Source organism: Acanthaster planci, linkage group LG03 (assembly GCF_054643075.1).
Source record: "Acanthaster planci isolate LZ-2023a linkage group LG03, COTS_SCS, whole genome shotgun sequence".
Taxonomy (NCBI): Eukaryota; Metazoa; Echinodermata; class Asteroidea; order Valvatida; family Acanthasteridae; genus Acanthaster; species Acanthaster planci.
This window is the reverse complement of record NC_141779.1, coordinates 5937538-5951261: the sequence shown is the minus strand read 5'-3', so window position 1 is coordinate 5951261 and position 13724 is coordinate 5937538. Positions and strand designations below refer to the sequence as shown.

At 38.5% G+C, this 13724-nt stretch overlaps 1 protein-coding gene across 2 annotated transcripts in view; it reads left to right on the top strand.

Annotated features, from left to right (window-relative positions):
- Positions 1-2941: 2941 nt before the first annotated feature.
- LOC110985778 (acyl-CoA 6-desaturase-like) overlaps positions 2942-13724 on the top strand; it is a 30367-nt gene continuing 19584 nt past the window's right edge. Inside the window, exons 1-5 of one of the 2 annotated variants that reach the window (XM_022247086.2) lie at positions 2942-3089; positions 3809-4060; positions 8051-8197; positions 9246-9392; positions 11882-11983. In XM_022247086.2, coding sequence (XP_022102778.2) covers positions 3069-3089; positions 3809-4060; positions 8051-8197; positions 9246-9392; positions 11882-11983 — 669 coding nt within the window. In that variant the 5' untranslated portion in view covers positions 2942-3068. Of the gene's footprint in view, positions 3090-3212; positions 3460-3808; positions 4061-8050; positions 8198-9245; positions 9393-11881; positions 11984-13724 lie in introns of those variants that run through there. The other variant, XM_022247096.2, reaches the window with a different exon arrangement.

Here is a 13724-nt window from a genome sequence, read left to right as displayed (position 1 = left end):
AGTAACACAGTCAAATTTCGAGTCAATTAGTAAAAAGATATATATATTTGGTGGGTTTTAATGAGTTGAGGCTTGGCGTATTTTCAAGATGTCCATGATTTTATTTTTTCACCTACTAGGAGTGGTTTCTCTCTTCGAAGACAAATCAAAAACATGTTTTGCTCAAGTTTGTTTATTCAGTAACATAGTTTCACAAGAATTCCCCAAACAGCCTTTTCAAGCAGTACTGCCTACAGTCATAGCTAAAAGTTGGAGTGGCCGTTCAAAGACTTTTGTAGAATGGACATTACACTGCGTACTTTGTAGAAGTGACCCACATAGTCTATGTAAGGTTAGAAGTTTTTTTTTTATACATTTTTCCACTTTTTTTTACATTTTCCCAGAGGTGAAAATAAAAAGTCAATGTAGGCGGCCTCCAAGCAACATAGGCAGGGACGCTGTTTTTTTACTTTAATAAGAGAAAATATTTTTTTGATTGATTTCATTTTTTTTACTTCGCTTTATTGAAACTTCCACGAAAACAAAATAGGCGAATCCAAGATTTTATTAAAGGAAGCAATAAAAGTAATACCGGTCTTAAACGTTCGGCAAGGGACAAAGTTATCGTAATGATGGCCACTCTCCGGAGCCAGCGAGATTCGTCCAGGCCAGCCAGGCATTTTGTGTATGAAAGTCAAAACAAGTTCAACATTATTACCAACGATTTTATTAAATAATCTAACTTCATATTTTCAAACGCCCGCCATGTTTCACGGTACTACCCGTGAGGTGGCGCTCGGCCAGCCAGTGCCTCAGGGTACAGAGATCAGTGGGTACAGTCCACTAACTCAAGCCCCATTGAAAACAGTGTAAAATCAGCAATGTTCAGGGCCCAATAACATGCATACCAACATCCCCTAGATTTCAGAAACACAAATAAAATTATTGTCTAGTCCCTAATCTTTCAATTTCTTTTCAATTTTTTGTGGGTTAACTAATTACATTTTTAATTATTCCCACAAACAAAATCACCCCCCCCCACAAAAAGTGATTTTTCCGAAGTCCGATTGCAGCCATTTTTCAAGTGGCAACCCTGAACTTTCGGGGGCACTTACGACCATTTTCCAACCTTAGTTTTTAGCCATTCTGCTCTCATATGAATGCTCAAAGACCGAGGGAGTTGATCCTGGCAAGGATTTACACAATCTCACCATTTTGGAGGCCAAACAATCTCCTTTTTTCAAAAGATACTGTGGGGGGGGGACTTTTAATGCTAATGAGCTGGCCAGCAATTCTCACTTGAATTAGTGGTCTGCACCCCTCATCAAACGTTTAAGACCGTGCCAAGTAACGGGTTCTCCACTGAGATATTTATGAATTGGATTGGAATATTTCCCTGCCTGACGGGGAACATATAATACACTATAAACGAAGGAGCTAGGTACGTTTGGTTTATTCCTCCATGGTTTGTACCTGTACCAGGTTTGAACCAGACGCCAACCCCCTTTGTTACATCGATCAGTCCAAACAGTTATATGCAAATCATGCGGTTTGGACCTCCACATTATCACACTCCCCCCGTCTCCCCTCGATGATCGAACATGGATCGAACAAGGTTCATTTGCCTATGAATTAACGGATTTCTCAGCCTTTTGTTTGTTTGTTCAAACCACAGCCTATTATTTTACTCAAACTTACACGATGCGACATGCGATTTCAAAAGGGTTTCCCCATTCAATGACGTCTTTCAATGACATGACAGGCAACGCTGCAAAAAAATCACCTGATGTATCTATGTATGGAAAGCCAAAGTAACAAAATAGGTTGTACAGAAGGGGTGTGCTGCGCATGCGGTATGGTATTCACAGTACATGTACATGTATCTGTACAAGTGCAGTACATTGTACATGTACAATGTACATGATGGTGTAACAAAGCAATTGAAAATGAAATGGTGTGTAATCAATGGTAGAGCTATACTCATGCTGAAACCGGGGCAATATTTTGGCCGGGAATTCCCTTTCTTTATTTTTCTCTAAGGTGTTACCCTCTTTTTACCAGCATTGTTCAAAAAAAGGTGGCACCGCGATATTTTCCCAATCAGAACACTGTTCAAAAATATTCTGCAACAGAAATATTTATTGACATTCGTGTTTAAGGTGATGAAAGGACTCATTTATATGTTGCTCATGAGTCCAAAGATACACAGAATATAATTCATTACTCTCATTTGAACAACCTGTCTCTCCAGTTCATAATACACGTACATGGGGCATCTGCTCCCCCAGTCTGCACATCCACGCTCCATTGGCCAATGAGACCAAATTAAAATGAAGGGCACTTTTGTATTTGTTTTTGGAAATATCACGAGAAAAGGGTTTCTTTTTTCATCATTTCTCATCATTCCAAAACTGTTAAAAGTGTCTCCAAATCAAGCCTCACTCGTTAAAAGACTATTATGGAAGATTAATAAGGATATCGACGCTTAATTCGTCCGTACTTCTGAAGATTTTGCCTTCACGTGCATATACATGTATTTCTAGAACTAGAAAGCAGCCCCCATAACTTGAAGCCTCCTGGTCGGCACAGACGTTTATGGTGCCACAATACGCTGTGAGTTTTAATGCCCACCGTGTTCAATGATATAACTGACCGTGTTTCTCTTACTTTCTTGACCAATAAGTTCTCCCAAATGTGGGCTCTCGCCGATTCATATATACCCTATGTTTGCCATTTTAAGGCTCTTTCTTCAATGTCATCTTAAGCAACAGCGCAAGTTTCCAGCAATAGAATACATTTAACTCACAGACGACGACCAATCAAAAAAAAAATGGTATCCTAGGCAGCCTGCTGTGATGTGTTTGTCTTGTATGTGGAATTACCCAAATAAGTGTTATTATTTGTCTCGCGTTCGCACGCCGTGGTGAGTCCCGCAAATGGATTGGTTGCTACAGTGTTATATGTGTACATTTTCGCGCGCCATCAATATGAGAGGCATGCGGTAAACGCATGCACGTGAAGGAGAAGCCTGAGGAATTCAACATAACACATCCCGGTGACTGCAATCGCAACGCATTGAAGGACAATACATGTCTGCTCACAAGATACAGGTAACGAGGAACTTATAGGAGATAATATTACATGCAAATGATCAGATATTGCATATAAAGTTTGTTTGTTTTACTACCAGAAATTATCATAAAATCTGTCTACTTCCTTATAATGGGTAAAATTGCACATGTTCCGGTACGGTTAAGACTTGTTCATTGCACTTTATGCTACGGTGTCGTGTGAGCACGGTGCCGGTCGTTAATTGAGCGCTTGTCATGCTAGCACCGGTAGCAGTCGGAGCTGGGGTTACGTATTGAAATTACCGCCCATGATTCGACCTTCGTCCAAATTTTCCTTACATAAACTACGAATTTCATATTGTACGCCTCATTTTGGGAATACAGCATCCTACGTCTTTGTCTTTTCTGGGTAAGGAAATCATCAGCCAGTCTCAGAAGCAATGTGAACAAAATAAGTTAATTTGGGGCTGTCTATGTAGATAGAATGGTATTCGCTCTTTGCACGCTGCCGCCCCGAGCCCCGATCTAGCAGCTGTACACAATAAATATAGCTGGTTCAGTGTTTCATATGTTGCTGCTCAGTAATTTTGCACAGTCTGCATTAGTTCTTGATTCTGACATGATTGTACAAGTTGCCAGTCCGAGGCTAGGAGCGTGCAAAGAGCGAATAGGCCCACATATACATTGTGCAACTTAAAAAGCACAAAATTTATTCAGCTTATCCATTCAAATTCGTGATGTTTTCTTTTCTCTGGCAGACCCGTTGCATCACCGATGCAGGTAAGATGGGTAAAGGGAGCAACCGTACACGGACCAAAGCAGAAGAGACACAGGCATCCAACTTGAAAATCATATCTTGGGATGAAGTGAACAAACACAATGGCAGAGATAAGGAAGACCCAAGCAAGTGGCTGGTGATTGATGGTCTGGTGTATGATGTGACAGAGTGGTCTAGAAAGCACCCAGGAGGCTCCAGGCTTTTGACACACTATGCTGGCCAAGATGCTTCAGTAAGTGACAGTATTTTTTGTTGAAGTTAACAATTTTGCCATTTTTGGTATCTTTCACTACTGTATGGTTGTTTGTGTAGAGGATCTTGTCATGCCCTGACACATGCTAGAAATTGCCAAATAAGTAATTTGTTGTGTTTGTTTTTATAACTACTGTGTTTTCGTGTTGACAGATATTGCACAGCTGATCTGTCAATAGTTTGAAATTTGACATATGTCTTTTAGTTTTCTACAATTTTAGCTTAAGCCTAGACCGATTAACAAAAGCCGTACTTCCTTAAAAAATTGCAGACAGTATTATTTTGACGGAAACTTTGATATCAGAAAGGTGTAATGCTGAGGCCAACTTGTGATATACAGCCAAATGTGAATACTGACCCGTTAGTGTCATTCAAACAATACTTGTGCAACATTTTGTACCGCAACCTTATATTTTGCAACTCTGCGGTCATGCAATATTGGTAGCAACAAGGCAAAGTAGAGTAGCCAAGAACACGTTCAGTATACTGTACGGTATACCTCTACAGACTTTTCTACATGACTGAGATGCCATTACACATGTATATTCACGTCTGTTGGAGTCTTGGAGATGACTCAGAGTGCATGTGGCAGTGTACCTGAGCAGCCATCACTGTGCACACGTATACAGTAGATGGCTAGATCATGTTCACATGTCCTGTGGAACCTACTGCTACTCATTAATCATATTTTCCTGTAAGTGGGCTTTCTCGGGATGAGAAGCCTCAATGGTTAACTCAGCCTAGTTGTTTTTTTCATCATTGTCAGAATAGACTTGAAAGATGCATTCTGAGGTTGAGAGTGGTTGTACTTATGGCAATTAGGTTCGAGAAAAGAATGTAACTGTCTATTTTTCAGTATGTTGTGCTGAGACAAATAACCCCTACACAGTCATTGTTGCAGCTACAACTTGTTGAAAGCAAAGGCAAGGGTGACCATAAATGCGAAGTCCCATACAGGAAACCCCCCGTACAGGAAACCCCCGCACACACACTTAATTTATGGCTGGTGAGCATGGCACACTTGCATATTAGAATTGTTTTGAACATGTACACAAATTAATGCTGCGTTAATTTCATGGTCTGCCACTCTGAAGTTGCTATTCCTTGTGTACAATGCTGCAAGCTCTGTAGGATGTGGTTATTTCACAAAACCTGTCAGGGCATACAAACTCCAACGTCAAACATTTTTATCATACTTTCCCTCGGCTTTGGATAAGTAGACTAACCTTGTGTATCTAGTCCTTTGTGTTCAGCCATTGCACCGTGTAATGGCGCACATTGTATATTACTAATTCCATAGAAGCAAGAACCTATGCTACATGCGGACCATGCTAAAGGAATTGTGAGGGCTAGTTTGGGCAGATTTGATACATGAACATGTGTATGGTATGGTCACTCCTGCAGTGCTTTTCATAACCTGCATCAAGTACATGTACATGTGCATTGGTGCCACTAACCAGCGATATCAAGAGCTGCTTCAAAACAACATTGTCCAATCCCTTCCATTCGCAAAGTATGAGATATGAATTTGAAAGAGTTGAAAACGTCTACCTTATTTGAAGTTTTTCAATATGGGCTTTGTTGGGAGAAAAGTTGTTTCAAAACGGCAATGAATCCACTGTACACAATGTTTGACTTATAGGACTCTACTTTACCACTTGGTCTCTGTATATAATGTACATGTAAAATGAACCCTGGCCTGCCATTTGCTGCCAATAACTGTCTTCTAAATAAAAAGTGGCTTTGCAAGGTAATTTCAGGCCAGAGCTTGTGTAATTGCTCTCTCCAGGGGAGGACAAAAGGGTCAAAACAAATGGATAAAATACCGGTACATGTAAAATATAATTACTTCAAGAATGTTTTGACACAAAAGAACAGTTAATGTGCTTGGTTGATAGATTGGGACTTATATGGGACGGAGTACACTGTGTGAATAAATCTAAAGTAGAGAGTTGGTTTACAAAATAAACTGTTTCAGAAAACAAAATTTGAAAATGACATGTTTCAAGTTGGAAAGCTTGTTGAATAACTATAGGTCTAATAGCCAGGGCTAGGGTAACTCAGGGAGCTGTCCAAAGAGTGTGTGTGTTAAGTTTATGTCAACATAACAAATGGAGCTGAAATGTCACGTAAGCCACATTTAGGACAAAAGTTTGTCAACCTCAAATCCCATTGACCTTTCATCAAGTTGCAGTATTGCATCAAACAACAATGCATGATGAAATCATGATTGATTGTGTACTTTGTAACATGTTTAAATCTGGGGGCTTTTTTTGAGGAGGTGGGTGAGCAACCTTTTTTCTGGTATGGTTCAATAAGTTTAGGCTGGCATACTTGGAATACAAAGACTTGACCCAAGATTATTTGTGGGTTCATCTATGTTACAAGTCAGCTCTGCATAATTGCCATTGGCCAAATGGTGATTTGTAAACTTCAGCAATAATCCTGAGTGGTTGGGAACAGAATAAAAAGCGGAATTTAGCACTGTATTAATCAATGTCAAATTTGTCAATGTGTATGAATAAATGGAACTTTTGCTGCCATTTAAACTTCGGCAGTTGGAAGCCTGTAATCCCCTGCTGCTGTGGGATCAAGAATTGAGATTGAATGGTGTTGCCATTGTAGAAAATAACATTACCGACAAAATGCATAAAGAAGTTTATCCAATCTAAGTTGCCTGATAGTCTGTGCCACGATGAGTGATGAGGAAGATTACCCAATAACTGTCATCCAACATTACTCTGTCAGTGGATTTACGATATCTGTGATACATGTGAACATTGTGATAATGAACTCCAAAGTCAACCTTCATTATGGTAGTGACCCACAACCCTGTGGTTGCTAAGGCTACTGAGAAAATACACACATTCTAGGAAAAGGAGGGTGCTATTTTAAGCCCTTGTCTTATAATGATACCATTTTTAGCACGTATTGCACATACTGGTTCATGTAGGTTTTATGACCAGTTTGAAAGCCCAAAGTCAGAGAGATTTCTGTCAAACTGAAGGCTTTCATCAACGTTAATCTGATTCAAAATACATTCATGTACTGTTCTCATGCATTATCTGTACCACTAACGTATGAGATTTCTACAAGATGAACTTATTTGTTTGAAAAATGGTGAGCAATGATAATAACATGACTTTGTAGATGTTTAGAATACAGGACTGGGAAGCAAATGGTCAGTTTCTGGATACAAAACCCCAGTTTCAGAAATTGGGTATATTTCATTATTCTTACCATTGTTTATGTGTTAGTGGGCATGGAATACTTAAGAGAAACAGGTTTAATTATGACACAGCCCCGGGGGTGGGACTGACTTTTGAAAGTCACGCCCTCTAACTTCTTCATCAGTCCAGCCTAAGACAGCAGCCGCATTTTAACAAATACATGTATCTGTTTCTTTTTGTCTGGTGAAGTACATACATGTACCTGTGTGTCAGTGTCCGTTTTGATGTTCAGTCCCTCCATTTCTATTTTACTAACCCTCCCAGACCCTTCAAAATCCATTAGGAGGTTTAGAGGATTTTGTAGGGTGAAGACAGGCACCTGTACATCCCAGCCACTTTTGCTCAGTGTCCAATGAAGAGTTACATGTAGTCCTGTGTAGTATCGATGGATTTTATCCTAGGCCCAATGTCATGATGCTGCTTTTACAGAAAATTTCGCTCACTGCAAGCATTAACTCATGGCGGTGCTGGGCGTGGCTGTGCTTATGGTTATGTGTGCATAAAAATTTCAGTTGTTTTGTCACTATGTTAAGCAAATTTTTAAAAGGTAAGCACACCTTTTGCCGTGCTTACTGCTTGTGGTCTTCATGAAATACACAGAAACTCTGTGTTTATAAAATCGTGTGCTTAGTAGCACCATGAAATTGGGCCCAGGAGTTTCCATGAAACTACATGTACCAACAGAAACATCACAGGAAAACATCCTACATGCCTCATGTTCTGTGCTTTGTTCACACCAGGAACCATTCACTGCCTTCCATCCCAACAAGGAAAAAGTCCAGAAGTACCTAAAGGCACTGAAGGTTGTGGGCAAGACACAGCAAAGAGAGGAACGGAGGGACATTGAAGAGGATTTCAAAAATTTGAGAAGCACAGCTACAAAAATGGTAAAGACAATAATTTCAACCCGCTGTTAATTTCTTGGAGCTCTACGAAGCACAAAAGAAATGAATTTGCTCAGCTTGTAAGTCTCAAGATATGTACATGTACCTGGTCTTAATCTAATTTGTGTTGAGGTAATACATTTGTGAAGCAGTTCTTTGTCCTCACTGTTGGAGAGAAAATTCAGAGGACTGTAATATGTGATTGCAGGCTCATTTGTAACTCAAAGGAAAATTCAGAGGACTGTAATATGTGATTGCAGGCTCATTTGTAACTCAAAGGAAAATTCAGAGGACTGTAATATGTGATTGCAGGCTCATTTGTAACTCAAAGGAAAATTCAGAGGACTGTAATATGTGATTGCAGGCTCATTTGTAACTCAAAGGAAAATTCAGAGGACTGTAATATGTGATTGCAGGCTCATTTGTAACTCAAAGGAAAATTCAGAGGACTGTAATATGTGATTGCAGGCTCATTTGTAACTCAAAGGAAAATTCAGAGGACTGTAATATGTGATTGCAGGCTCATTTGTAACTCAAAGGAAAATTCAGAGGACTGTAATATGTGATTGCAGGCTCATTTGTAACTCAAAGGAAAATTCAGAGGACTGTAATATGTGATTGCAGGCTCATTTGTAACTCAAAGGAAAATTCATAATCCCACGCATGGAACTTTTTTCTCAGGTCAGCTGATTTCATTTTAGCTCCTCATGTATACCATCACTTTTTTTCCCTGAATTCTCAACAATGCAGATATTGTTTCATATAATTAAAGACATAATGTGCCCAATACACTTACTGAAGTCCTAACTAGATAACTTACTGAGTACAATTAAAATGTTAATTTATGGTTGCTTAAAAATCCTGCCATTTACATTTTCATATTTTACTCCATATTCTAAGACTTTTCTGCACTTACCAGTTGTATCTCATCAAAAAACTTATCAAAGAAACTCAAAAGTTTGAGCCACCACTTCACTCTCAATCACTCTCTTCATGTTGTTAAACAGTCTTATCCCATGATTTGTGTTTTTTCGTTTGTTTTATTTTTCAGGGCCTGTTTGAAGCCAACTACTTTTTCTTCTTCCTTATGACAGTACAGGTCATTTTCTTTGACCTCTTTGCATACTTTAACATGTGTTACTTTGGGGCTGGCTGGGGGACCTTCATTGCAGCTGCACTTCTGACTTCAACTGCACAGGTAGGCTGACCTTCCTTATGGTGCATTCATTTCACTTATGTAGCTGATGATTTCCTCTTCACCTTAGTAATGATCAGGAATTCTATTTTGACCACAACCAGCTTGTATCACGAGATAGACTTGTAAAGTATTTTGCCATCTTTAGATTAACATTATACAAGTACCCTGTTTTTTGAATGTAAGTTTTGTAGTCACAGTAGCACCCATATCCGACATGATTCAGAAGGATTCCCACCTTCCTATCCCAATTTGTTTTCCTTTAATGTAATAGGAAACCCTTTTTTTGGCTCAGTGCGTGCTCCACTTAGCCTACAATCAAAATTAAAAACCATGGTACTGGGTAGTCAGTCATATAAGAACTGCCAGAATCAACACACCATACATGTATGTAAGAATTCTCTCAGGGTTGCTCATAATGTTAGGGCTTCTTTCAAAAATTCATTTTTATCTGATGTGAGTTCTAATTTGAAGGTTTGGGACAAGTAAATACAAAGATCTGTTGGAGTTTGTTTCACAAGAGTATTTTTGTACATGAATGGACTAGCTTTTATTACACTAGGTACATGCACATGTACAGTACATGTTGTGCCTTGACGTCAGTATTTTGCTTTGAGAGATGTAATCTGAGCTTACAAATGAATTATGCAAACATAGCTTAGCTGTCTTCGAAGATTCCCCCCAAACTTGTTATATTTAAAATCAATTACAGACAAAGCTTGCACATGCACCTGGGTCGGTAAATGTGTTTGTATTAACTGAAATTTCATGCTACCATTGTTCATCTACAAAAAAATTATTTCCCAGTAGAACCAAAACTGTTTGGTCGGAACTGTCGTAAAATATGTTTGTTTCAAGTGGAACTTCATCTTGGCGGAGTTTGGTCTAATGACAGCTGACTAGGTGCATAAAGTCATGCTGCATTTTGAGGTAGATTCTTTTGCAAATTTGTTTGCGTTGTAGATGCTTTAAAATTCAATAATCTTCAGTCAGGTAGCTGTGTAATGGGCATTCCCACATGATTTCACCCATCAGTAATCCAGCCTTAGAATGCCCTGTAGGTCTGTCTTGCAGCTGCTGAGCTACAGTAACTACCATAGTGACTTGACATTCAGTGTCCTCCAGTGAGCCTATATGATTGCCCATGCCTCCCAACTGTAAGGTGTGATACGTCTAGCTGCATTTATTATGTAAAATACTGTACCCCAAAATGTTAGTTACCTTTCAATTATGCCAGGAGGGAAAAAAGAGAGAACAAAAAGAATTTTCCATGTCTGCTAGATATATGTCTTTTGTCTGTACGTTGCCTTCAAGGCAGTTGCTAGTTTACTCATGAGGATTATGAATCACCCCATGTTGAAGGGCATTGTTCATTATGCAACTACATGTATAATCGTAATGGCTGTTGGTGTTAAATTGACTGGTACCGTATTTTCAATGTCAATATTGTGATGGTCCACTACATTGTTTCAAGTTCTTATGGAATTAAGGAAAAATATTTACTTACTTATAATTCTTTTGTCATAAGATGTTTACTTTCCCCATGAAGACTATTTGAATCACAGCTGGAAATACATTGTAGCTAAATCAAATTTACTAAGATGAATCTCTTGAGTATCTCTTTGTTCTAGTGATGATGTTGACAGTCAGATCCTATCAGTTCTTCTTTGTCACCCAAGGGATGACATTGTTGAAGCATGAAGGGTGTCTTTGGCTAGTTACTCAAAGGAAGGAAATTTAAACAGCATAAAGGATGACTGTCTAGACATCATAAAATAAAGACATTTATACATGTACATGTATGTGCTTGACGCAAAATTAAAGAGGGTGCCTTGTTAAAGATTCTGCATTATGATTTCATTCATTAACAAGAAACCTACATGAACTACATGTATTGTCTTGATGTTTTGTGCAAACCTTGCCAGTCAGACCGCTCTGCTAAATTTAATCCCTCATTAAAATATTTTTTTCATTTTTTTTATGGGTACATTAGTTGGACAATTCCATTAAAGGTCTCTCTCAAATGACATCACTTCCTACAAATTTTGCCAGGTGCATCAGTATATTGGATGTCAAATTTTCATGATCTGCATGATCGGCTGTGCCGTATTTAGACGATATTTGGATCAGCATGTGCGTAAAATATTTGCACACTGCACACACTTGCACCTGATAGCATTGAATACACAGTTGTAATTTTTCTATGAATATGGTATCCTATGAGAGAGATCTGTAGCTAAGTTGAAACATGTTGAGTGATGGACATGTACGGTATGTCTAATGGTGGAGAGCCCATTTGCTCTTTAGCTGAAGTACTGCTACATGTGTACACATAGATACTGCATTATCTTGCATGCATATCAAACCTTTGTCATGTTTTTCTTTCAGGGTGGTGCTGTTTGTGTTCAGTGTTGTAACAGAAGTTCTGGATAGTTATGAAGATGTTGAATGATTGTTCACTGATGGATCTGTTTGTATTCTCTGTGCTGCAGGTTCAAGCGGGATGGTTTCAGCATGACCTGGGCCATCTGTCTGTCTTCAAGACTGGGAAGTGGAATCGTGCCACCCATGCATTAATTATGGGACTTCTGAAGGTAAAAGTTATATTTACACCGTACTTCTAGAATTCTGGGATTATCATAGACAGTTGACCTGTGGTTGTCAGTATCTGAGGAGACATTTTTTCTTTTCAATACTTCCCTGACTTTTATTCAAGAATCCTCTAACTAGTGTAGTTAAGAGCCAAATAGTGGCAATCTCCAAGCGAAATAGTTTCAAGATTTGGGGAAAAACCATCTTATGGCATTTTATGGAAATAATAAACTAAACAAAACTGTTTATTTCCTACCCACGTGGAGAATTCTAGAGTTGATTGTTGTCATTGTCAACAGTGAGCTGACATGACAACACTCACCTCCAGCAGAATAAAAGCATTCTGTGAATATTCACAAAGTTGGCATGTTTGTATACACTTGGCCACTAGAGTACCTCTTTCTGTTACTGTCTGGGACCCATCCTACACCCCTTCATTATCAAACAGAGTCAGTGCACCTCTGCTCTGTCTCGCTTTTGATAATTGTCAGGAATTCTATCTTATTGTCTGTCATTGAACTTTGAATGTTTGCCAGGATGTGCAAACATATGATTATTTATAATGTGTTCATGATAGATTTTTAATGTATAATCGAACACAACACACATAGTAACTTAGTAACATAACAAAGTAATATTAGCCAAGTCTTACATGAATTTAAAAAGTTACATTCTGGATTTCTTTGGAACAAGAAGATTTTAATAAAAACAAGACGGAATGGTGCGCAGGAGCTCAGGCTGAGACCCAAGACTGCAGTGGGTGCTTTGCATAATAAAGCATTAGACATGCTACAGTGTACATGAATTTACAAAGTTACATTCTGGATTTCTTTGGAACAAGAAGATTTTAATAAAAACAAGACGGAATGGTGCACAGGAGCTCAGGCTGAGACCCAAGACTGCAGTGGGTACTTTGCATAATAAAGCATTAGACATGCTACAGTGTACATGAATTTACAAAGTTACATTCTGGATTTCTTTGGAACAAGAAGATTTTAATAAAAACAAGACGGAATGGTGCACAGGAGCTCAGGCTGAGACCCAAGACTGCAGTGGGTACTTTGCATAATAAAGCATTAGACATGCTACAATGTACATGAATAGAGGTGATATGATCAATACACAGACATGTGCCCAACCCTTAGGTGTTTATCTCTACATGGTGTATTATGTAAGATTATAGAGTGACTTTAGCTGTTCCAAAATGCATTGATTTTTTTTTGTTCGGTGGTGCTTATAGTAAGTCTGGCAAATAATTTAAAAAATCAATCAGTATTAAGAAGCCTTTTACATGTTTATATGTATTAGTGAGTTGAAAATCTTCAAATGAAAAGCATGGGTGTGTTAATTGTGGTATATTCTTCCAAAGATGCACCAAAATGCAACTTGTCATTTTGGTGATAATTTGGCAGACCCTGCCTTTGTACATTTGTTGGATATTTGGTTGGCTACCAGTGCAAATCTAAGGAAGTTGAGCTCATTTAAAGTTTTAAGTAAAAATGTTTGTACCAGATAATTTGATTCCAAAACGTTTCTCAACAAAAAAGAAAATTCAGCATGTTTTTCAACAGATTTTATTTAAAGCCCCCAGAAAGATCTTCAACAAAAAATGAGCCATGAAGAAATTAGTACAAAATTGATGGAAAGTGATTAGAAAGATTTAGCTCTCTTCATTCCTTTACCGTTTAAATCACTCCGACTTTACTCCCACAGGTCTCATACATGTACCTATCAACCATTGAA